The sequence below is a fragment of the Phocoena sinus genome, chromosome 6 (assembly GCF_008692025.1).
Source record: "Phocoena sinus isolate mPhoSin1 chromosome 6, mPhoSin1.pri, whole genome shotgun sequence".
Classification (NCBI taxonomy): Eukaryota; Metazoa; Chordata; class Mammalia; order Artiodactyla; family Phocoenidae; genus Phocoena; species Phocoena sinus.
The window spans coordinates 10,551,021-10,577,616 of NC_045768.1; the positions used below are offsets into that span (position 1 = coordinate 10,551,021).

Sequence of the window (26,596 nt, forward strand, 5' to 3'; positions counted from 1 at the left end):
TCGCCAATCCTCAAATTCCCTGCTCATCCCCGCGCTCCAGGGGTCTTCAGTCTCACTATGGAAATGCCTTGTTGGGGTCTCTGGGCCCTCCTGCAACCCAACCCAAAGCGGCACCTCTCTACCCTCTCAGAATCCACAGCTCTTGATCACGCCCCTTTCTCCAACTCTCCTCTCTCGGATTTGCCCTCGGATCTCAACGCGGACGACTCTGCCTCTGTGCACGCCGTGTGGGTGGGGGTGGGGGTGAGGGGGAGTGGACCCCCTTTTCTAACCTCCCCTATGTCTGTAGATTACCACTCCCCTGAGCCCAAGAAGCCTCCTCTTGTGTGTGCTTGCCTGGCTTTGTAAACTTCAACTGCTCAAAAAGGAACACTGATTTGTGCCCTCAAGTGTTGCTACCTTCCACGCCTACCCTATCCTTACTTTCCAGCACTTCCCCTTCCTGCACTCCTCCACCCTCTTCATTTTCCTCATGGAATCTATCACTTTATGAACTATATTGTTGGTATGTGTTTCTTTGTGTCTGTTCATGCCTTCTCTTGTGGGAGAGGTATAAGGCCTTCCTGTCCACATACTTTGTCCACAAGCAGCTAGCTCAGTGGTTCTCAAAGTGTGGTCCCTGGACCAGCAGCCTCAGCATCACCTGGGAACTTGTTAGACATGCAAATATAAGGCCTCAACCCAGACCTAAGAAGCTCCTCCAGAGGTGGGGCCCAACCATCTGTGTGTTTCTTTTTTTTTTTTTTGGTCCCACCGTATGGCTTTTGGGATCTTATTTCCTTCTCCAGGGATCGAACCCGTGCCCCTTGCAGCGGAAGCGTGGATTCTTAACCACAGGATCGCCAGGGAAGTCCCAACAATCTGTTTGTTTTAAAGAAGGTTTTTTTAAATCAGGGCTGTGAAATGATCCAATTTGCTTTTTTTTTTGGCTGCATTAGGTCTTCGTTGCTGCGCGTGAGCTCTCTCTAGTTGAGGCAAGCAGGGGCTACTCTTCATTGCGGTACATGGGCTTCTCATTGCGGTGGCTTCTCTTGTTGCGGAGCACAGGCTCTAGGCATGCAGGCTTCAGCAGTTGTGCCTCCCAGGCTTAGTTGCTCCGCGGCATGTGGGATGTTCCCAAACCAGGGCTCGAACCCGTGACCCCTGCATTTGCAGGCGGATTCGTAACCACTGCGCCACCAGGGAAGTCCCCAATCTGTGGTTTTTAACCAGCCCTCCAGGGGATTTAAAATTTGAGAACCACTGGCTCAGCACAAGGTCAGGTGGTCCATAACTCTCAGTTGAATTAAAGAATCATGTGCAGTAGGTGTTCAGTACAAATTAGCTTCTTTCATAACTAGAGATCCCCTGGGGAGGGCTAGATTAGTGTACAAGCAAATATGGTGTGTGTTCTTATGTGCACAATCTGGGAATGGACACAATTAATGGATAAGGAGGAGAGCCAGCTGCTGGGAATCCAGTAAGGAGAATGGCTTACTTTTCACTGAATACTTTTTTGCAACCTGGGAATTTTGCAGTGTGTTTCCTATCTATTCAGATAATAGACAAAATGTACTTAAAACAAACAGAACCTGGTGGGGGTTTCCTTTCCCAGCCCTTTCTCCCCATGCAGCCTGGCTGGGACTCTCTGGCTAGGTCTTGGAAGAGCAAGGCTGCTGTCATCAGAGAATTCTGCCCCCCCTGCTGGCTGTTCTCCCAAATGGCCCCATGGTTTCCTCAGGCTTCCTCCTTTTCACCCTTGTCTCCTGCACTCTGTCCCTGGGTAGGCTCCAGCCACAATGAATTTTCTGTTTCAACATGACCTCGGGACCTTTGCACAGCCTGTTCCTTCCCCCTGAAGCTCTCTCTCTCCACCCACTGTGACTCATTCCTACTCATCCTTCCATCTTCAATGCTCATTATCCCCCCGTCACCGCCCCTGACCAAATTGAGCCCTGTCACACACTCCCATAGCACCAGGAACTTCTAAGCATGTTCTCAGTCGTAGCACTTATGTGTAATTGTGGGTATGTGATTATTTTGTTTGATTACTGTCTCTCCCACCACAGGACAAGGCCCTCATGATGGAGCCCTTACCTGCCTTGTTCTTAGCTGCAGCTCTGACTGGTTGTTTGTCTACCTCTGACCTCAGCACTCCCCCCACCCCCAGATCCTTCATTCTTCTTAGATATTTTCCTTCCTAGCTCTTTTGTCATTTGTCCTGCTGGTGGGGGGAGTTTTCTTCACCTGTCCTTCTGAGCCTGTTTTCTCATTTGTAATCTGGGGAGAAAAGTATTGACCTCTCAGGATTGTTGGGGGGACAATGTAAGGGAAAGGGTCCACAGTAAGTGCCTACCTCACAGGACCCTCTCTGCTTAGAACAGTCAGTGGCTGCGGTCTCAGGACACAGTCATTTCCCTCACCTTTCTCAGTTTTGTGGTAGTTGACTCTTCCCAAGAAGCATTTTCAGAAGAGAAGTAACTGGGAATTAGGACCACTCTTTAAATAACATTAGTTAACAGGTCCCACTTATTATGCCAGACCTTATATTAATTGCTTTGCATGCATCATCTTATTTGATTCTCATAACAATCCTGTGAGGTAGTAACTATCACTATTATCCCTCCCCCTTTAGAAACCAGGACTTTGAGGCTTGGAGGTAACCAAAGTTGCACTTATTAAGTAGAAAAATCAGATATGTTTTACTTGTTTTTTCACCCACTCAGCAATTATTTATTGAGTGTCTACTGTGTTCAGGTTCTGTGCTCAGCAGTTGGGGTTATAATGATGAGAGTGAGAAAAAAGGGAGATCTAGAAAGGCTTTTGGGGGCTTCCCGAGTGGCGCAACGTTTAGGAATCCGCCTGCCAATGCAGGGGACCCGGGTTCGAGCCCTGGTCTGGGAGGATCCCACATGCCACAGAGCAACTAAGCCCGTGCGCCACAACTACTGAGCCCGCGTGCTGCAACTACCAAGGCCTGCACGCCTAGAGCCTGTGCTCTGCAACGAGAGAAGCCACCGCAATGAGAAACCTGTGCACCACAATGAAGAGTAGCCCCCGCTCGCCGCAACTAGAGAGAGCCCGTGCGCAGCAACGAAGACCCAACTCAGGCAAAAATAAATACATAAAATAAATGAGTTTATAGAAAGGCTTTTGGGAGGAAGTGACAACAGAGCTGGAGTCTGAAGGATGAGGAGGAGCTACTTCCAAGGGCTGAGCATTTGGCTGAACTTTTCTGTCCATCTTTGAGAGTCGATTTAGAATTTCATCCACCACTGAAACCCCAGTCCTTCCGGAGGTTTCTGCAATGCCACTTAGGCCCTGATTGGATCTCCAGGGAAGGGGAACTCACTGCCTCCAGAGGTCTATGACAAAAGCAAGTTTTGGCTCTAGGAAGGCCACCTGGTCCTAACTCATTTTAGAACCCAGAACTGGGGGAATGGCCCAGAAGACCCATCTCCTCTGTCTCCCTCCCCCCCCGACCCCCAACTCTAAGGGCTCCCCTCCCCCTCTGGGGCTGGGGAACGGTAGTGGGGAAGCAATCACAGAGAGATCATTTCTCACAGTCCACAGAGAGTTCAGAGAGCTCAACAGAGCAGTAAGGGAACACAGAGGGGAACTAGATGTTCCCTGGTGGGAGATATTAATATCCGTGAGGGGCTATTTGAACAGGATCTTGAAAGATGAATAGGAGTTTGGGATTGTGTTGGGTGAAGCCAGTAGTGTGAAGGAGCCAAGCGCTCAGGTTCAGGTGTCTGACCGACTGGCTTTGGAATCCCCATTACTGATGGGTGATTTCATCAGTGTGTAATAGCGGCAATGTTGGAGCTACCTCATAGAGCAGATATGAGGTTCAGAGCATAGCGTTAATGTAAATCTCTCAGAACAGCAGCCCGAGCAGATTAAGGATGCAGTACAGGTTAACCGGTGTCGGTAAGGAACAGCCAACCAACCCATAAATGCAGGGAAGCATTGCAAAACATCCTACCTAGCAGGTGAGGGAAGGGGTGTAATGGGAAATGTGGCAGGGGTCAGACCAGGCAGGGGTGCGAATGCCAGGATGAGGACTTGAAAATTAAGCAAGCAATGACATAGAGGAGCCAACTGATTGGTGGGGCGGGGTAGGGGTCAGGGTGGGGAATGAGCAGCCAGTGAGGAAGCTGCAGCATAAACCAGCAGAGTAGAGGTGGGCAAGGAACCAGTGTTCTTGTTCTTTGTTTTCGAACAGGCCAGGTAGACCTTAGTTAGACCTTGGGAGGCAGCCGCGATGAGCCCTTTCCTGAGAGGGTCGCTGAAGGCGTACGCCCCCGGCAGGCCCAGAGGCTGGAGGCCGCGCGCCACCTGGTGGCCGCAGGAGGTGGGCTCAGCAGCGGAAATTGCAAAATCCGGGATTTTGCTCTGGGAAACTGAGGCAAGGAGCGGGTGTGGAGGAGATTGGGATCTTCCAATTGGACCCCGTCCCTATTCCAACCCCATTTTACAGATAGGAAAGCTGAGGAGAAGGGAAGGCGAACAAAACCGGGTAAGGACCCTCTCAAACGGAGGGCTTCAAGACCTCAGGAGTCAAGAGTCTGAGTTTCTTTATCGGCATCAATGGCCTGAAGCTTAGTTTGCCATTCTGTTCTTTGGGCAGGGGGAGAATGAAAGAGGAGGAAGAGAAACTTAAACCTTTCCCGCCCACCCGGAGGTAAAAGGCTTTAAAGAGTACTCCGGAAAGCGGAGTTTTATAGATTCCATTTGCATACGAACGCAGTCACCTCGAGTTAAACTCCGGCCCTTTAATCTCGGGTCCAATTTGTCCCGAAGCCGCGGAGGAAGGCCCTCGTGAATACCCAAGCTCCGCCCCCTATAAGCCCCGCCCACAGGGCTGGGCTTCATTGCACGTGCTCACCCGGCTCCTTCGCGATCCGCCTTCTAGGAAAAACTCATTCTCGGGGCGGGGGGATACGAGGCGTCGTAGGGGATGTTGAACATGGATAAATCACAATAAGGAGAAGGTCCTGAAGCAATCTTTATTCAATTTTTACCAGAAGTTTTCATCAGGGTTCATGATATTGAAAGGCCTTGGCCTTCCCTTCTCAAGGCCGCTTTTCCTTCCTCCCACCCCTTCAGTTGGTGGGGTCCCGCGTGGCCGGCCTCGCTCGGCGGACTCCAATTCCCAGCGTGCCCCGTAGGGCAGTGCGTGGCAGCGGCGCGTGACGTCGGGGGTGGGAGCTGGCCAGTGCTGAGGGGGCGCGGCGCGGAGGGGCGCGGAGCCCGGCGGCTCGGGGCCCAGAGAGCGCCGCGGCCGGCAGCCCGCCGGCCCCTGACAGCCCCCTCCCCCCCGGCGGACGACGACGACGACGAGGGCGCCGGTCATGGCGGAGCAGCGAACCGAGCGCGGGCCCTGAGCACCACCGCATGGAGCGGGACGAACGGCCGCCTAGCGGAGGGGGAGGCGGCGGGGGCTCGGCGGGGTTCCTGGAGCCGCCCGCCGCGCTCCCTCCGCCGCCGCGCAACGGTGGGTGAGGGGCGTGCAGAGTCTCGCCGGGCGAGAACCAGTCCCCTACCCCGGGGATTCCCCTCCTCTCAGCCGACTCTCACTCTGGGAAGCCGCGGCGGCCCGGGATCCCCTCAGCGCGGACCTTCACCCCGGTCCCCGTCGGCGCGGACCCTCCCTCTCCTCCCCCTTCTTCCCGGTTCCCCTCCGCGCGGATCCTCCCCCTGCCTGGTTCCCTCCACCCCGACCTTCGTTTTCCCCTCCCCTCTGTCCCCTCAGCACAGGCCTCCCCTCCCCCCGTCCCTCTGCGCGAATTCTCCCCCCTCCCCCAGGTCCCCTCTGCGCCGGCCCCTCTCGCTCTCCCCCGGTCCCCTCACCTCGAGTCCCGTCAGTGGGGAAGCCCCCTCCCCCTCGGGTTCCCTCCGCTCCCAGCCTCCGCTTCCCCCCCCGGGGGACTCCTCTGTGGGGGTCTCTTCCCCAAAGGGTCCCTTCGGCGACGAGCCCCTTCCCCTCCCCCCCACAACTCTCCCCCACGCGGGTCCCTCCTCCCTCCGTGGACTCTTCCTCTGCGCCCTGCCGTCGCCACACCCTCGACCCCTTGGTTTTCTCTGCCCCTCACCTTTATGGAGCCTCTTTCCCTCTCTTCTGCGGTGCCGCGCTTCCGTTGCTGCCCCAGCCTCCACCTCGGTGCCGTCCCCCAGTTCCGTAGCTGCCGGCTCAGCGGTTCTCTTCTCTTTCGCACCCCGCACCCCGCCTTTCTGCGCTCCTTCCCCGCGCTCTCCTGCCCGCCTGCTCCCCCGCCCTGCTCAGCCCCTTCTGCCCGCTGGCTCAGAGCTCCGGCCCGACCGGGTGCCCGGGACACCTGCCTCTTCCCTTCTTAAACCCGTCTGTCCTGGCTCGCGCCTGCCCAACCTCAGTTCTCCTCTTCCTTTCGCGATCCTGGAGCCCAGGGCCGGAGGATTCCTCACCTGGCCCGGCCCTTCCCACCGCTCTCTCCCTGCCCCCACGTCCGGGCCAAGTCCTCAGGTTCCTCGGGGCTGTGGCTGGGCCCGACTCACCCTCCTCCCCCCGGCTCTCTGCTACCCCCGCAGGGTGTTTTATTTGTATCTGTTTGATATTTTCCCCCTCAGTGTTTGCCGCGGAATGTTTTTATTGGTAACGTGTAAGGAGCTTTTGTGAGGTCGTAAAAGGTGAACTTTTGAACTTGGAAAGCTCCCTGGAGCAATTAGCGCAGGCGTTAGCCCCGGGAGGCCTGCATTACAAAGGGTGCTCGTACCGGCCCGCAAATGCTTCGGCGGCAAACCCGATTTATTTATTTATTTGCCCTGCCTTCCACCTTTCAAATCTCCTCATTTCCGAATAAAGGGCAGGCTCTCGGAGATCCGTGTCTCCTCCCCTCTCTGCGCCATAAACGCGCAATTCTCTGAAAGATCTAGGACCGAAGAGTGTCTAACAAGTAACAGATTTTAAATTGAATGCGAACACCCGGGACAGTTAGGAGGCACTAAAAATTAATTGCTTTAGCAAGAAGTTTCTCAATCAGGACAGTGACCTGGCAGGTGTGAAGAAAGTAACCTGAAAATAGGTCACTTGGGTGCTCAGTTGTTGAATGAATGAGGAGCTACACAAGGGGAGAAATCTTGGGGTGGATCTGCGCCTTTATAAATTTATTAACTCATCAAACATTTATTGCCAGTTTGAGTAGATCTGGTATTTTTTTTTTTTTTTTTTACCAGTTAAGGGAAAAGTCTGTTTCCAAGAGAGCCTGGTTAACTTCACTAAATGTTGCTGACCAAATAGTGATATGTTTTCAAAGCTCTTGTCCTTTTCTGAGATGTCTGTGATGTGCGGTATCTAGGTGGCTGGCAGTCCCTTGGGATGTCTTTGGAGACTAATTTCTGAATGTGAACATGTTTGAGATCAATAAAATCCCGTGTCACAAAGGAGGAGGCTGGAATCCAGTTAGGGTAGAAGGAGACAGTATCATAGGAACAAAGGATTTCTTTAGTGCTTTTGACTTGTGAGCTTTTTAAGAGGTGATTTGGTTTGGTGTTAATGTGTTAAAGTTGTAAATCGTGATGTAAAATTTATCATGCTGATTTTTTACCCAAGTCCCAGATCTATGTTATGGCCCATATTAGTGTGTGTATTTTCATAATGCCTTTCTGTGTGTCTGTACTTCCTGTATCCACCTGTGCGACACGTAGCTGATGGATTGTACTACAGACAGTACTTTCAGTTCTACTTGAGAATATTGTTGCAAGGGAAGCCTAGGAACTGCATTTGCTATTAATTATTCATTAGTACATTTTAAAGAACTCAGTGGTAATTTTAACTCTTAATCAAATTTCCCTTTCACAGCCTCATTTCCTCAGTCGTCTGGACCATTTAAAAGAATGTTATCAAGCAATACATTTAGGCTAAGGTGGCATCAGTCCAGTTTAGTGCTACAAATATTTCCTTTTTGTTGAAAACAGAATGGGATTTTGGCAGTTTGATGGGCTTTACAGAAAATATGTGAAACATTAGACTGTTGTGGGAAATTTTATTTTCTAGTGTAAAAATGAGCATTGTCTACTGTTTTACAATTTATGTTCATTATCTTTTATAACTTAACATGCTCACAGAAGAATTACCAAAAAAGAAAAAAAAAGTTTGGAATGGTGGGACCTTTTTTTTTTTCTCGTTCACTTACTAATTAATATTTTTCTCCAAAAGTAAATGAAACTGCTTAGGTTCCAAGCAGAGAAAATGAATTCTCCTGGCTTTTTATCCTAGCAACTGATTTCTATTTTATATGAACTATTTGCAGTAGATAGCTATCTAGATAGGAGGTCTTTTGGTTTGTGTCATGAAGAAATAAACTGGAGGTAGAATTTTAGAAATGTTTTCCTGCCAGAAATGCCACTGATGCTGAATTTACAGTCCTTTAAATGGTTTTAATGGTTTTTATTATTCTATTGCAGTAGAGTTGCTAGCCTTTTGATGCACCATCACACTTCCAGGAATTCCCTGTGCTGACTGCGCTAGATATTTTCAGTTGTTGCTTTTAGGTTTTGATGACAAACATGAACTCAGTCATAATTTTAAAGGAAGATGAATAATTTGAGGAAGTATATGCTGAATATTGCACTTGTTCATTTTATTTTCAGAGAATAAGGGAGTAGACTTAAATATTTCAAGCAAAGGAAGATAATAAGCCACTCTAAGTAATTAAAGGCATGTTTTATATAATTACACTTTCGAGGAATTGGAGAGTTCACTAAATAACATCATGCCCTTTTTTTGCTAAGACCATAGCATCCGAATGTTTATCCCTGAAAATACATTAGCAGTTGTTTTCCATGACAGTCTAACTTTTCAGTTCTGTGACTTTAAAGATGAAGTTAGTTCTGAGTCACCTCAGAATTTTCTACTTCCATTAAAAAAAAAAACATACTATAGTACAGTTGTTCTTTAGTATAACAGCAGACAGGTGTTTTTTTAGTAGGTTCTGTGACCTCCAAAGAACAGTGAAAGGCAACAATGAACAGATTCATTGGTGATTTTGAGCAGCTGAGGTGTGAGATGACATTTCCAATCTCATATTTACCATCCACTATCTTCTTTTTGAGCATTTCTGTTTCATGTAATCAGAATATGAACATGACATGTTCTTAATCCATAAATCATTCTGAATTCTATAGCAAAAGTGTGTGTGTGTGTGTGTGTGTGTATATACTGCATGAATTAGCATGTGAAAGGGAGTTAGCGAGGGGGAGGAGGGAGATGAGCTAATGAAAAAACTGCTGGTAAATTTCCTAAAATATGCCCAAATCATGTATTCTGTATTCATAACTTCTTGGTTTCTCAGATTTTTCTACTTTTTCCTGGGGTTGTGGAGCAAAGGTTTAAATATCTAGGTTTAGGTTAGTGGAGATTGGAGGGTAGAAATGCCAACTGCAAGTATGATATTGGTAAAGGAAGTTTCCATACTACTTCTAGTGCTTGTTGTGCAAGATGGCTTTAAATTGCTAATGATGCTTGCGTGTTCTGGGGCCTGGGGCTGTATTTGTTTCATCCTGTATTAAGACACCATCACTTTGTTTTATAACTAGGTGGGTATTTATTGGTTTGTGTTGAATAAATTGGCCCATTAATCAATTGTATTCAGATGGTAGCTTTTGGCTTCAGAATTTCAAAAGCCGGGATAGCTCCTTCCACATTAGGAGACTATTTTCAGTGAGCTCATGTAGGACTTCGGGGCCTTGTCATAATTTTTGGTTCTTGTATACTTTTGTGTTGTAGCCAAGTTAAATGACATTTTCCATTTAAGTATTTTTTCCATTTATATAATTAGGTTGAAAGTTAAATTTGGGAAGATGCCACTTACGAGTAAATTTTACGTTGTTGGTCAAATCTACTCTATTAAAGTAGGACAATAAAAACGCCTTATTTTGTGTGAACCAGTCGTCTTATATGTGAAAAAGGTTCACAGTCAGAAAAATCAGCAGTTATGAATCAACAGATAAATCTTGCATTTCAGCAAAGAATAAGAGAGTCTTTGAAACAATTTTAAATAGAAGGTAGCTATTGAATATGTCCACACAGGTAGTGATCTAATATACCCAACTCTTTGTAATACTTCGAAAGTATTTCTGAGACCAACAAGTTGTGAAAGAAAATGTTTTCTTTCAAACTTTTGTATTCTTAAGGTCAACTTTTTCCTGGTTCAGGTAATTTCTTAAGGGCTTACGGATGCCTTTGATCGATAACTAGGGTTCAGAAATACCAGCATTATTTAAAGTCCGCAAGAAGTACTGAGCAGGTAATTCTTTTTCGGTTATTGCGTCCCTGTTAGAGCCGAAGATTCAGATTCGTCTGAACTTAATCTTAAAAAACAAACAAACAAACAAAAAAACAAACTCTGGATTAACTTTGATATACAGTATTCCAAGAATCAGGCCCAGTCTTTATTTATTGCTTGTTTTCCACCATGGCTTGTCTTTATGAAAAAGATAAGACTGTTAGACATTAGATAATGGAAAATTAGAAGAAAACCATTGTGAGGTGGCTAACCTGCCTTTTCAGTGTGGTTTAGAAATAACTATAAATAGAAAACTTTACTTGAAAGATTAAAACATTTCCTACTGTATTTCATTCTTCCCTTACTACCTGCTGTTAAACAGTAGCCTGCAGAGAACAGCTTTTCAAGAAACAGATTTTTTTTTTTGTTTACGATTATTTAAATTAAAGACTTTACTATGTAACCTGGTAATTCTAATTAACAGTGATTTAATTGGGGAGCGAAGCAGGATTTCCTCATCTGGCTGCCGGGGACCTGAATTGCTTTTTTCCCCACCCCCAGCAGCACCAAATCTTTTGATCCCTAAGCTACAGTGGTTGTCATTTGAGAAAGCAAACTGAGAGAAAATAAGTTGCGAAAATAGTCTACTTTGAGGCTTCATTTGCATCTTGGAAGTTGTTCTTAGAAAAAAAATTATAGGGATAATTGAATCTTTAAAATTTATTTTGAAGGGTGCAAACTCTCATGTCTAAATAGAAAATTCCTGAATTTCCTTAAAAATACATTTTTTGCTTTAAAAATTTGGGGGATGTTTTAGTATTGACAATCACTATTTCAAAAGAGAAATTATCCTTATTATAAGTCCACAGGAGGCACTTAAGTGTTTTGAATTTCTTTAGGAATGTGTGTTTGGGGAAAACAAAAGTTAGCCTTTATGCAGTGGAAAAATTTTCATTCAAAGTAGTTGTGGTTTCTCCATCAGCATTATATTAAAAAGTTCAAATAGAGAATCACAGATTCTTATGTCATATACTTAATAAACTGTATAGTTTGTTATATTAAGAGTTAATTTTAAAAAGTATCTTTAAATGATGAAGTCTTTGGATCTTAATTGCGAACCTTACACCTTTCAGTTTGTTTACATGGAAGAAGCTATTCAAGCATAAACCACAGATGGCGGTAGCAGCATATTTTTCTATTTTCTGGACAGACTCTGGCCATTAGGTTGGTGTCAATTCTATGGGCACTGTTGATACGTCAGCTGCCAAGTATAATGTTTCCTAAACCAATTCCCTAGGCAGCAACATGTAATGTATTCTGGAAACAAATCTGGGCAATTGATTTGAAGATACACTCTGTGGGTGGTTTGAACCAGAGTAATGATTTTGCTCTCATCTCAGAGTGAGAAATCATAAAGAGAAATTGGTAATAATGATGGAATTGTTTGAGTAATAAGCTGTAGCACATTGGAATGGCAGTGGTGATATTAGCAAAGGATATATCAAACGTAGATACTTGCTTGAACAACTGTTTGCATTGGAAACAATTTGTAGTTTTTTAGAAAATATACTCAAGAATTATAATTTTGAGAGAGAGAAATGCACAACTAAATTCTTCATGTGGAAGAGGTAGATAGCCCTCTCAACTCTTTATTTCCAACTCTTTATATTTCATAGTATCAGGGAATTTTGTATCTGTCTATAAAAGCATTTCAGAGGTCTGTGAATGCTTGCTCTTCCATCCCATCATTGTAGTGTCAAAATTTCTGTGTTCTTAATTTTTCCCTTTAAAACCATTGTTTGAAAAAGGACATAATTAATTAAACAGATTTTTTTTTTTTTTGCGGTACACGGGCCTCTCAACGTTGTGGCCTCTCCCGTTGCGGAGCACAGGCTCCGGACGCGCAGGCTCAGCGGCCATGGCTCACGGGCCCAGCTGCTCCGTGGCATGTGGGATCTTCCCGGACCAGGGCACGAACCTGTGTCCCCTGCATCGGCAGGTGGACTCTCAACCACTGCGCCACCAGGGAAGACCCTTTCTTTCTTTTTAAAAACTCTGTAAAGGGGCTATGGAGGAAAAAAAATGAAAATGAGTTCATATTAAGTTTTCTTTACTTGAGACTAAATGAAGTTCACGTCACTGAGTTCTCTGATAAGGCTTTTGTTACCTGCTACATGAAACCTGTTGCTTAACTGTTAATTATTTGTGTTAGAAATTTTCCAGTAGAACCTGTTTCCTCACCAAGGGTGGATTTATAATTGTGGAAATAAATCTGACAACACAGAAATACTTTATTACTTGATAAGAATCATTGCTATAAAAATTAAATACTTACGAGATAAAAATCCTATCTTGCTTTTTAAAACTTCCATCAAGAATAGTTGTGATAAAAAAAAAATAGTTGTGATAAACCATAATGGAAGAGAATATTAAAAAAAAGAATGTGTATATGGATGTATAACTGAATCACTTAGCTGTACCACAGAAATTAACACAACATTGCAAATCAACTATACTTCAATTAAAAAAATAAGTAAAAGAAAAGAACCCAAAATTATGAACATAAAAGAATAGTTTGCTTGTTTGCATTCAGTAGACATGTTTGGCTTTCACAGAGACTTCTAAAGTTGTGATTTTGGCAAAGTCAATTTGTAGATTGGTTTTCCTTTAACCTGGTTTGCACTGAGAGAGGTGGTAATAAAATCTGTATAGGAGAAGTATCTCCTCTTCTGGTGTTAAGAATACCCTTTCCTAGTGTGAGTAACATTTTAGTGTAAGTCAATTACTGTGTTGTTAAAGGGTTAGGGATTTTCTCCTTAGGGTAGTTGCTAGGTAGTGAGCTTGCTGGCAGAAGAAATGTCACAGAACAATGTGAGTAACAGTAAGGAGTAACTGGATCAGAATTTAAGATGAAGATTGGTGGATGATGAACGATCAGTGTGATATTTGGGCTACCTTCCTGAGAGCTCTCTAGTTATCTTGATGTTCTTGGAGTTTCACGTAATGTACCTTTCAAAGCATTTTTGTGTTCTCCAGGCAGGGTGGGGGGGCAGCTTAGTAATGAGAAGATACATGCCTTTCCTTTTTCATTTTAATGCTTGGATATTATTTCAAGTTTCAGATGAGTTAAATCGTGCTAATTACTAAGCTTAATAACTGAGGCAGATTTGTTTTTTTTCTTCCATATTTTTGCTGTGCTCTCGAAATCTAACCTGCTAGGAGGCTTCTCTCTAGCCTTACAGTCCTTCCTCCAAAATGCCTTTTTAGCAGGATAATAAACCACCTGGGGGAAATCCCCCACTGATATCTATTCAGAGGGCTTTGTTTTTTTGGAAGTTGCAGTAGTAGTCTCAGCAAAGGAGGAAGGATTTTGGTTAGATAGTGTGAGAGGGAAAGAGCAGGGACTCTGGAGTGTGGCAGAACAAAGATCACAACTGTGTGACTTTGTTTCTTGACTTCTCTGAACTTTAGTGTTCTCATTGAATAATAATAGCTAACATTTATATAGTTGTTATTATATAATATTCTTAGCACCTTACATATATCAACTCACTTTATTCTCATAACCCTATGAGGTAGGTGTTCTATTATCATCTCCATTTTACAGATGTGAAAACTGAAGCCCACAGAGGTTAAGCCCTAGATTTTACAGTTAGTAACACCGTTAATCATTTGTTTCCTAGGTTTAATCTCTCCTTCCACTCCTTCTCCCCACATATGATAATGTTTCTGAAATTGAGGGTAGGGTTATTAGGACTCGTGACAGTCTGTAGAGTGCCAAGCATAGTGTCTGCCTCAAAGCAGACACTTGTGAATCCAGGCCATTTATAGTTGTTGAGGAGGCCCAGAACTCAACTCCCGATAGATTAGAGAGTCACAGAGATCCACCCTTAGAGTTGCAAGTGATTTTTTTTTCTTTCTCTCATGTTAGCTTTAATAAGCCAACCAGAAAACAACTGAGCAGAAAATAATTTTGCAGAATCAGAGATAATCCTTGAGTGCTAAGGAAAGAAGGGGTTTTGAGCCATTCAAGGCAGGGATATCATATCTTGTATCTGTAGCGTCAGATAAAACACAAGAAAAACACAAGAAATTGGTGTTTCATGAATGTTGAATGAATGGACGAATGAAAGCGGTCAGGTCAGGAATCTTGAGTCTTTTGCTTTAATCAGAGCCCTTTGAGTCTGAGTTCTTTGCTGGTAGTCAGAGAAAGTCTGCAAAATATAAGGGAAGGGAATGTGCTTTTCAGTCACTTCAGAAAATTGGGGCAAGTATGTAAGTCAAGCCATGTGTTGAAGCTAAATCCAAGGTTTGACAGGCCCTCCTGGAACCAGAATATAGCTACATTTCTGTTTGGAAATGTAGCTCTCATTATACCTAAAGTGACCAGATACACCAGATTAGGATGCGATGGCCAGTAAACCCCTGGCTGTTTGCTTGACTATGTTGGGGAATGTGGTTTAGGAAAAAGATGAGCTTTGTCCCCTATACCTTTTTTATTTCTGCCACACAAAAGCTGGCTATATGAAAAAGAGGAGGACAAATCTAAGGTTGATGTGACCCTTTGAAAATGGAGATATAAGAACCAGTTGTCTAAAGCTTGTAAAATATAGATAGTGATTTCCTAGCAAGGAGATGGTGAGACTGATGTGGCAGTGGGGGTTAATAGATTGTGGTAGCAATGTAGTTTGAGCAGGAAAGGACTTGTGAGAGGAGGCCAACTACATTATTTGAGGAGGTATGAGGTTCAGGAAATAGTTGATGCGCCTAGGTTTTGCCTGGGTTCTCATTCTAGCTCTCTTATAAAGGCATGTCTCCATGGGTCCACGTATAAAATGAAGGAGCTAAATTAGATAATCCCTGAAGGAATTTTCCAGCTTTGTGATGAAATGAATTGGGTAAAACAGGAAGTTGCAATTTAGGAAAGCCCTGCCTAAAGCAAATAACTATGGTGGTACTCACAGCCCAAATTCATTGGGATGATTTTGATTACAGATACTGTTCAATAATCCCTCAAACAATATTTACATTCCTTAATGCTTACCATACCTTGTTTCCCTGTTTAAATTTTAGAATACCTGGCTGCTGTAAAGTCTGTAGGATTACATAATTTACATGTAAATTCTGTTCTCTGGGTCTACCGCATAGAAATGTTTGCAGTTAAAGTTATGACATTATGACAATTTGTAATGTAAACTTGAAATTCAATGTAGAGTTTTCATTTGTGTTTTTTTCTTTTTAACACGATCACTTTTCTTCTCATTTATAACCCCACCCCCTCAATGTCACACTTTTCTTTTGTAAGTACATTTTCATTCATTGAGTTAAACCCACAGTTCATTTCAGAGTTTTCTCTTATTCCTTGTAAAGGAATTTTTATCTGCAAAACTCATTCAGCATTGAGAAGAGTCCTATCCTCTTAAGATCAAATGCTCTGAGTTTGAGAACTTGGATTCATTAAGGAAAATTGCAAAACCTTCTTAAATGCTGTTGGTCTGGAAAAAGGGAACCCAGCAGGAAAGGGGCGGCAATGTATGGGGGAGGGGTGGAGGGGGGTTAGCAAGGGAGCTGCAGTTGAAATATTCATCAATCATTTTACTGGCACCAGGAAACTAATCAGCCTTTTAGGGGAGAGAACTTAATCAATCACCTAATGTGGGAAATTACAATTGCTTTCCCACAAAAAAATATTCCCTTACTTGCTGACAGATTAAATCTGAAAGATAGTTGGGCTGGCTGGAATTCAGAGCTAACTGCTGGTGAGCAGTTACTGAAAGTACTACTGTGATGAAAAAATGCATTTAACATTTGAAGATAAAATGCACTATCTGCCGTGAGCCTTTTAAAAATATTTTAAAGTAAGTTTGCTTTTCATATAGTGTGCCCATTAATAGAAGAACAATTACCGAGCATCTATGGGTAGTATGAAGTGTGTCAAGTACTGTAAATTTATTCTCCAAAGCTAGTTTCAGGAGCATAGATAGGGCTCCTGGCCGAAGGATACCCAGTGTTTCCAATGCTGTGTTTGGAAAGCAAGTTTAGAGCGTTGTTTAAGGGACGCTTCCTGGGCAACACAGTTGGAAGTGCTTGCATACAAGCAGGAGGGATTTAGCTCTATCTTGTATTTAGATTTTAAATGGTGTGATCTCTGAGTTCTGTGCTTGAATTGCCTGTGGCCCTTAGGTTCCTTAGGTGTGAGCTGTTTAGTGATTTTAAAATTAGAAATGTGTAATCACTGTAGAAAATATGGAAACTGAAGGGAAAATTACGTATAATCTTGTCTCCAAGCAACTTTTATTAGCATTTTCTTATGTTTTCTTCTAGACTCTTCAAATCCTAGTTTTTTTGCCTATTGTTCTGATCATACAGTATATATATACCGTTATGTTTTATGCTTTTTGTTTAATTTTAAGCCTTTTTCTCATGTTATAAACTTTACTGATTCAACATTAGCTTATTTAAAACTTTTAATAGCTATATGACAGCCCATTGTTTTTCAGTGTTGGACATTAAGATAGTTTTTAGTTTCTCACTGGTATAACACTACTGCTCAGACTATCTTGTGCTTTCTTTTATTTTGGCTTATTTTTGGGGGGATAAATTTTTAGAAGTATGTATCTACCTCGGTGTACCATCGCCAACAACCAGTTTAATTTACACTAAGATATCTTGTATACTAACGTCTAGGACTTATTACTATATTTTTAATAAATGCCTCATGCTTGAGATAGAATTGAGACACTGGTAGGCTATTTCCTCTGTTCTTATGTTATGGAGGGATATGTGAAGTCGTTCCCAATGCCTTTTGTACTCTGAATCTTTTAGATTTCTGGCACCAGGCCCCCCATGCACATTGTCTTCTACCCCCCACCCCAGTATCTCCAGCCTGGTCAGAGCAGTGCTTAAGGACCCTTCTGAGGCTGCCTTCTTTTTCTTATAGATCATGGGTGAATGGGTCACAAAGACACTCTGGAGCCTTCTCTGGTTGCCTCTGAAAATTTCAGGAGGATGGATTGGGGTGGGGGGGTGTCTCTCTGTCTTCAAATACAACTATATCAACTTCCTCAAAGTCTTGAATGTGTCCTGAAACTTAAAACTGAATTTGATTGGAAATTAAGTACATGGAGAGAGAAGTTAAACTTACATTCCTTTAGATATCTGCATAATCTGCATGGCTTCCTCAGTGGCTGAAACACTGACCCTGCACAGGGTTTGATAGTGAAAAACCTAAATAAATTTTATGCTAATTTGAAGGGCATTCATAATTTTTAACAGGGCTGGTTTCAGAATGGAAACAGATATTTTCAGAGTCTGGCTGTCTACAAATTTTGAATTAAATCATAAATCATACTTGCTGAAATTAAGATTTAAGAGTCTTTTAGTAATTTTAAAAGTTGAGGTTGATTGAGAGTAAACACAAATGTTTGAAGATCATTTGCTCTGCTTCTTTGTGTTCACCACTGGTGGTAAGAGAGTTTGCAATTTGCCAAGACACAGTTTTTATAAGGCTCTTTAATAAGAAAGTGAATAAGCCAGCTGCTCTTTCCCTCGACTATACCAATTGCAGACCCTCTCAAATCCTGGTTAGTAATTAAAAGCCTTGAGATGACCTTGAATCTAACTGAAGGACAAAAGTTGTCTTGAGTTAAATTTATAGTCCTTGTTGTTTTCACAAGAGGTTAGGAAGAATCATATTCTATTTGCTAAAACATTAAGGGTAGCCTTAGGTGTACGTTGAAAATCAGAAATAATAAGAGGCACTTTTAAAGTGCAGAAGAGAAGCCTGGAATGGACAAAAAAAAATTAGCTTTGTCATTTCTTCGTTGAGCATTTGAAATATGTATTTGAAGAGGTTTAAGGTAGGGTGATGTTTTTCAAAGTGTCAGTTTGCTTAAAAGATCTTTCTTTTCCCCATCTTAACATAAAGAGATTTTTGAACCCAGTGTTCAAAATCAGAATAAATGTTTAATGCCTTTTAAAAGTAACAGTTTAATTCATTCTTAAAATATTTTACAGGAGTGGGAACTTTGTTAGTAAAAGTTCCTGATTATGCTGAGGCAAAAATGCTTTATATTTGGGCTGTATCATAAGATCTATGAGTAGAGGATTTTTCTGCTTACCAAAAAGAGCAAAATATATTTTCAGTTGTTTAGAGAGCCTTGAACTACTATCTTATTGATAGGAGGAAAGTTGAACATGTTGCTACAAGAAAAGTCAAGTTTTATGTGTCAGTAGGTGAGATAAGACATTTCTCTTAGCATCATAAATGTGATAAATCCCTGAAGACCGCAGTAGTAAGGCAAACAGTTTGAGCAAGCACTAATGTCTTATATAGATTGTGTAGACTTAAGGATTATTTTAGTTTTTACATTTACTTAATGAGGCTAGCCTACACTTTGACCAAAATAATTGATCATAAAACTATATACCTGTGTGTGTGTGTGTTTGTGTGTGTGTGTGTGTGTGTGTGTGTGTGTGTATGTGTGTATATGTACCCACACATCAGGGATTGTCAGTGTGGGATCCCTAAAGATGGTAGTATGGGTTCTCAAGCAATTTCAGTTGTGCAAAATTTGATCTAAAATCATGAGTAATAAGGTTGTCCAGCCTAAATAAAGTAATAATGTCTCTACAATCTTGACTTTTGCCTTGAAAGTATTCTAGTTTAGTCTGGCAGCAGCAGTGCCACTCAGCCTCTGAACAGCAGATACTAATTTTTGCAGAAGAGGGTAGAATAAATAGTTATTGTAGTATGGTAGACAAACTGCATTGGTATGGGTGACAATTTAAAATTATTTCAGAGAACTATTATTATGATGTAGTGATTAACTAGGTGTGTTAAGGCATGAGCTTTAGTTGGACCTGGGTTTAAAGCCTGTCTCTCCTACTTTTTTGATTTTTTTGGAGGGTAGTGGTGCTGAAAGGATGTAGAATCACCACACAAGTTACTGGAGAATGAATTGATGTAGTGTGTGAAGAACCTGGAGTGCAGCTGTGTTACTGTACGAAGGTTATTTAACATTTTTCAATTTCCTTATCTGTAAGTAACGTTAATATACCTACTTCTTGGGTAAGCAAGCCAGTTCACCGAAATCCAAGTCATTGAAACTGGCTTGCCAAATATCCACTTTACCCAGTATTCAGTTCAACAAAAATCAATTTGCTGAATCTAATTTGTAGAACTTACAGAATTTGTTGTCAGTTTCCTTCTTCTAAATTGCTACCCTGTCATTTTTTGCCCTTTTCTTCTCTCCCTTTTCCTGTACCCCATCTTTTCCCCCATTACCTGCAGCCCAGAGCAGACTGTATCTTTCTACCAGCAGAGGTCCCCTCTCTGCCCTGGCTCTTTCCAGCTGCAGGAGCAGCAGAGAGCTGGGATAGAGACAAATTGAACATTCTTGAAAATGCTGCTGTGCTAACTATCGATCTTAATTTGGCAGAAATCTTTTTTAAAACATAAATTTATTTATTTAATTTATTTTTGGCTGCACTGGGTCTTCGTTGCTGCGCGTGGGCTTTCTCTAGTTGTGGTGAGTGGGGGCTACTCTTCCTTGTGGTTCACGTGCTTCTCATTGCGGTGGCTTCTCCTGTTGCAGAGCACGGGCTCTAGGCACGCAGGCCTCAGTAGTCGTGACATGAGGGCTCAGTAGTTGTGGCCTGCGGGCTCTGGAGTGCAGGCTCAGTAGTTGTGGTGCATGGGCTTAGCTGCTACGCGGCACGTGGGATCTTCCCGGACCAGGGCTTGAACCCGTGTCCCCTGCATTGGCAGGCAGATTCTTAACCACTGCGCTACCAGGGAAGTCCCCATGAATTGATTTTCCTGTCTACTATGTTGTACTTTGTCTGTGCTAGGTTATATCTTTGAACATTTACTGTGGATTCTTGATAAATCATCTTGTGAAACCTATTCCTAATAGATTTCTAATCCCAGAGGCCAGACTGGTGTAGTGTATGGCAGGTCAAACTTGGTATAATTGATACGTTGATAAAATTTTTCTAGTACTTGGCATAAGCTAAAATATATGATTCACTGTTCTTTGACACTTTGAACCCAGGGTTTCAACCCAGAGCTTATCCCAGGGTAAGATTTGTCAGCATGCCCTGGTATGAAGTAATGGAGACTTTAGAACAAGGGTTTGAAATTTTATTATCTAGCTCATATGCTCTATCTAGAATTTTACCACTTTAAGTTCTAAATCATAAAAACTTAATGTCTCTCTTGATTAGAACATGAAGTATTTGTGTTCTTCCTGTTGAAAGGAAAAAATTTTGTCCCAAACCAATTTCTTAGCTGAATTGTGATTTAGCAACTCTATTCATGTGCAAAATTAGTATCATTAGTACTTAGTTTGTGATCATTATCTTTTTCTGAAAATCTTGTAGTTAAGCGTTTGTCTTTTTTCTTAAATTGAAATTTATTGTGTGCTTACCGTGTACTAATTATGTGCAGCAGTCTTATAAGGAGAGTTACATTATTACTGTCATTTTGCAGATGAGAAAACTGGGAGCAGTTATGTGACTTGGCCTGGTAAATGGGAGAGATGGGATTCATATATAGGCTGTTTGACTCTAGGCCTCACACTCTTGGAATCTCAGCACCATATTCTGATAGAGGAGATCCTAAGGGCCATTTGTACCTTAAGGAGTCTAGTATTTAGAAGACATTGCTTTAACGGCAGATGCAAAAATTAAAACCAAACTTCAGAGTTAATGCCACCTCCATTTTTAGTCATGGGGACAGTTGTGCCCCTTGAAAATTGCTTGTTTAAATTCTTAACTTTTTTTTTAAACTGGCCATTTAAAAATTTATTTTATTCTATTTTATTTTTATTTACTTATTTATTTTTGGTTGCATTGGGTCTTCATTGCTGCATGTGGACTTTCTCTAGTTGCATCGAGCAGGGTCTACTCTTTGTTGCGATGCACGTGCTTCTCATTGCGGTGGCTTCTCTTGTTGCGGAGCGCGGTCTCTAGGCGCGCGGACTCAGTAGTTGTAGCTCACGGGCGCTAGAGCGCAGGCTCGGCTCAGTAGTTGTGGCGCAGGGGCTTAGTTGCTTCACGGCATGTGGGATCTTCCTGGACCAGGGCTCGAACCCGTGTCCCCTGCATTGGCAGGTGGATTCTTAACCCCTGCGCCACCAGGGAAGTCCCTGACCATTTTTTTTTTTAAAGATACCTTTTTGTGTTTCCAAGGAAAAGAATGAAGTCCAAAACCAATTAGTGGTGTTGGAGAAGGATGCTGTTGTGGGATTTAGGACATGTCCTTGCAAACAGGGAGGCAGTGCTGGCCCTGGGCATGTGACACAGAAGTAGATCTCTGTGTGGAATGGGAAGGAATTGTAATACTTAATGGCTTTTAGGAAATAAAGCAAAATAACATTAGGCTACTTAATACTATGTGGAACAAGTTAAAAAATGAATATCGTGGGCTTCCCTGGTGGCGCAGTGATTGAGAGTCCGCCTGACGATGCAGGGGACATGGGTTCGTGCCTCAGTCCGGGAAGATCCCACATGCCGCAGAGCGGCTGGGCACGTGAGCCATGGCCGCTGAGCCTGTGCGTCCGGAGCCTGTGCTCCGCAGTGGGAGGGGCCGCAGCCGTGAGAGGCCCGCGTACAGCAAAAAAAAAAAAAAAATATCATGAACTGAAAACACGAAGACTGTAACATGGTAGTGACTGTAAGCAACCAGTATGTCTACACAACTTCAGTTTCCAGGTCAGCTTGTATTTCAGTCTGCCTTGTTGACCTTATGAGTACACTCTTCTCATCTTGACATCATTAGCTAATATTCTAAAAATATGGTCACTTTGACTTATTCAGGAATGTGAAGCACATGCAGAAACTGGATTGCTAAAGTCAGATCAGAAGTGCTGTATACCAAGTAATGGTTCCCCACTCTGGAAGAGTGACATTTTTGGTATTTCACTTAGTTTTGAGATACATGTTCGGAAGTAAGAATGCTACATTATGTTTGTGCTAATGCTAATGCATGATACTGTTAGAAGATGAACTTTACCCCTAAGCTGACAGACCTTATAACAGGTATCAAAAATTAAAAGGATGCATGTATTATACAAGTAGAGTATGATTTTAGTTGGGCATGGTAGACTAGTATCTGTAGCTCTCAAACATGCCCCAGTCATTTATTTCATTGGTCTGGTGATCTGAGATCTGAATGGTTGACCCAGAGGTCAGTTTTCACATGAATGCTGTAGCTTCATCAAGAAGCCAACATCTCAATAATAGCACTGAGTGATGACTTAATAAAAGGTCCTATTCTCTATGTGTGCACAGAGTGGAACAGTTTCCCTAGAGCTGCTGCAAAGTGGTTTATATTTTTTAATCAAGAAGTCTATTTCACAAGTATACTTATATTTGTGGCTTGGAGGGTGAAGATCAGAATGACTTTCCCAACTATGATAATAATGGCTAACTCTATTTTCCCATCTTACAAGATGGCAGTGAAAAAGCTGAGAAGCCAGATACTAAAGAGAAAAAATGTGAAGCCAAGAAGGCTGATGTGTAGAGAACAAATGTATGGATACCAAGGGGGAAAGGGGTGGGGTGAGAGGAACTGGGAGACTGGGATTGACACGTATACATTATTGATACTATGTATAAATTAGACAACTGATGGGAACATACTGTATAGGTCAGGGAACTCTACCTAATGTACTGTGGTAACCTAAATGGGAGGGAAGTCCAAAAGGGAGGGTATATCTGTGTGTATATGGCTGTTTCATTTTGTTGTGCAGTGGAGGCTAACACAACATTGTAAAGCAACCATACTCCGATAAAAATTAAAAGAAAAAAAAAAAGGCTGATGCTGGTGACAGGGTTAAAAAGGTTAAGAAGGGGAAGCCCCACTGCAGCTGAAACCCTGTCTTGGTCAGAGGAATTGGCCAGTATTCCTGATTGGTTATGTATTCCAGAAAGGCCTTGTACAAGATGAAGTATTCAGCAGCTAAATCCAAGGTTGAAAAGAAAAAGGTGATGGTCCTTGCTACTGTCACAAAACCAGTTGGTGGTGACAAGAATGGTGGTACCCGAGTGGTTAACTTTGCAAAACGCCTAGGTATTATCCTACTGAAAATGTGCCTGGAAAGCTGTTAAGTCATGGCAAAAAACCCTTCAGTAAACGTGAGAAAACTGCATGCTGGCATCACTCCTGGGACCATTCTGATCTGCCTCACTGGGCGCCACGGAGGCAAGAGGGTCATCTTTCTGAAGCATCTGAGCAGTGGCTTGCTACTTGTGACTGGGCCTCTGTCCCTCAATCGAGTTCTCTGCAGAACACACCAGAAATTTGTCATTGCCACCTCTATCAAAATTGATATCAGTGGTGTGAAAAATCCTAGAACATCTCACTGATGCTTACTTCAAGAAGAAGAAGCTGTGTAAGCCCAAGCACCCAGAAGGTGAGATCTTCGACCCACAGAGAGAGAAATATGAGATTACAGAGCAGCGCAAGGTTGATCAGAAAGCTGTGGACTCACAAATTCTATGAAGAATCAAAGCTGCTCCTCAGCTCCAGGGCTACCTCCACTCTGTGTTTGCCCTTACAAATGGAATTTATCCTCACAAAATAGTGTTCTAAACTTCTTACAAAGAACCTAATTGAATAACTGGTCCATCTAAAAAAAAAAAAAAAATGGCTAACTTTTACTAAACATGTACTATGCACCAGGTGCTCTCTTGAGTGCTTTAAATTTTCTTTCATTTCATTTAATCCTCTCCGGAGCCCTGTGACATGTACATACTATTACTGTTGCCATTTTTAGATTGGGAAAATGCCAAAGCCTTTAGGAAAATGCCAAAGCCAAATTGTTTAAATCAGAGAGATATTACAGATATTACTCCCTTTACACAGCTTCTCCCTTCTGTAAAATGGGGGCTAGAGTGGGATGGAAGAGATTAGGGATGGTTTATAAGGTTTCTTCTAGTTAAAAAAAAAAAATCTAAGAATCTTGGCAACCTCTTAAGGGTTCCTCAAGTGTTAACGTTATATCCTCTGTATCCCCTAGTATACACAACTGCCAACTTTTGAAAAATTCATAGACTTTAGAGCTGAAAAAATACTAAGAAAATTGGCCAGACTTTCTCCTTTTACTGAAGAGAAAATGGAGCACAGAGGGAGTAGATCCCTTAGCATCTCACACAAATGGCTTATTAGTACCAGAGTAAGGCTAGTGTTCAGGTGTCTTGCCTCCCTAGTGTATCACTTTATTGATGTCTCAACGTTAGGAAATTGCTTTAACATCAGAGTTGGTATAGACGTTTTTATCTCTGTATAAAGAGTTAAGAGTTTGGAAATAGGAATTGATGTTTTACCCTTTCCAAACTTCATGATGAGTCAAGGAAAAGAAGGTTCTAAAAAGTAGCTTTTCAAATGTTGGACTTGCTTATTTCTATGATTTTTTTTTTTTTTTTTTTGGCAGTGCCACGTGGCCCGTGGGATCTCAGTTCCCCGACCAGGGATCAGACCTGGGCCCTCGGCAGTGAAAGCTTGGAGTCTTAACCACTGGACTGCCAGGGAGTTCCCTATTTCTGTGATTTAAGGCCTTCCATTCCTTGCTAAACATGCTGAAAATTGGGAGCCAGCCAACAGGCACATGAGAAGATGCTCAGCGTCGCTAATCATCAGGGAAATGCAAGTCAAAACTACAATGAAGCATCATCTCACACTTGTCAGGATGGCTGTCATCAAAAAGAACACAAATAACAAATGTTGGTGAGGATGTGGAGAAAAGGGTACCCTTGTACACTATTGGTGGGAGTGTAAACTGGTGTAGCCACTATGGAAAACAGTATGGAGGTTTCTCAAAAAAACTAAAAACAGAACTACCATATGACCCAGCAGTTCGACTCCTGGCTATATATCCAAAAAAAAACCAGAAACACTAATTCGAAAATATGCATACACCCCAATGTTCATGGCAGCATTATTTACAATTGCCAAGATATGGAAGCTACCTAAGTGTCTGTCAGCAGATGAATGGATAAAGATGATGTGGTAATATACATACAATGGAATACTACTCAACCATTAGAAAGAATGAAATTTTGCTGTTTGCAGCAACATGGATGGGCTTGGAGGTTATTATGCTAATTGAAATAAGTCAGACAGAGGAAGACAAATACAAAGTGTTGTATGATATCACTTATATGTGGAATCTAAAAAAAATAGAACAAACTAGTGAATATAACAAAGAAGCAGACTCACAGATATAGAGAACAAACTAGTGGTTACCAGTGGGGAGAGGGATTGTAAGCATCTAGGGGTAGCCAGCTTTATTCATCTTTGTATCCCTTTTAACTTAGCATAGTGCCCTATATTGAAAATGCTAGGTAAATATTTATTGAGTTTAATTTTAGAACGTAGGAAAGTGTAGCATATAAGAAGCAGAAGGGGCTTCCCTGGTGGCGCAGTGGTTGAGAGTCTGCCTGCCGATGTAGGGGACGCGGGTTCGTGCCCCGGTCCGGGAGGATCCCACATGCCGGCCGCTGAGCGGCTGGGCCCGTGAGCCGTGGCCGCTGAGCGTGCGCGTCCAGAGCCTGTGCTCCGCAACGGGAGAGGCCACAGCAGTGAGAGGCCCGCGTACCGCAAAAAAAAAAAAATAAAATAATAAGCAGCAGGAGTTTTTCACCCTTAATCCTGTTTGTGGAGTGTCTTTTGCATTTATGTGGTGCTCTAAACATATGTTGGTTTTTGCTCTTCTATCTTGACTCCAGTTCGAATAGTTAAAAAAAATTTCTTTTGGGGTTATTTCATAGATTGATAAACTAGCAACTAGCTTTGCTTCATATTTGAAAGATTCTGGGGTGGAAGTTTAAAGATGTTGTATCTTTTTGTTGCCACACAATGGATTTCTGAAGCTGAGACATGAGAGATGGTACTGAGCTTTAGCATTAATGGTTAACTAGTGTGTCAGAAAGATTAGTGCCCAGAATTATGTTTCTAATAAGAAGTACTTTAAAAGTCACTTAGAGAATGTCTGGGAGGTTTTTTTTTTTTTTCCTTCAGTTGAACTGGTCAATTTTAGAGAGTTAAGGTGAATCATTTTGTTCTTAGGCTTTTTCTTTTTTATTGAAGTAAAGTTTATTTACAATGTTGTGTTAATTACTGCTGTACAGCAAGTGATTCAGTTATACATATAGATATATACATACATTCTTTTTTAAAATATTTTTCATTGCTCTTAGGATTTTTAAAATGTGCATGTTTCTGTTTATAAAAACAATATATTTTCAATCAGAAAAGTTGAATGGAGAAAAAAAAAATCATCCTCAACAGATGGTTCTGAAATGACCTCGAAAGCTCTGTGACCACGGTCAAACAAACTCCTTTGTCT

The 26,596-nt window shown here is 42.4% G+C and overlaps 1 protein-coding gene and 1 pseudogene across 2 annotated transcripts in view; both read left to right on the plus strand.

Moving 5' to 3' along the window:
- Positions 1 to 5,225: 5,225 nt before the first annotated feature.
- Positions 5,226 to 26,596, plus strand: part of NR6A1 (nuclear receptor subfamily 6 group A member 1) — a 204,422-nt gene continuing 183,051 nt past the window's right edge. For both annotated transcript variants that reach the window (XM_032635714.1, XM_032635715.1), the window contains exon 1: positions 5,226 to 5,479. In XM_032635714.1, coding sequence (XP_032491605.1) covers positions 5,380 to 5,479 — 100 coding nt within the window. In that variant the 5' untranslated portion in view covers positions 5,226 to 5,379. The remainder of the gene's footprint in view (positions 5,480 to 26,596) is intronic.
- LOC116755787 lies at positions 23,046 to 23,841 on the plus strand (annotated as a pseudogene).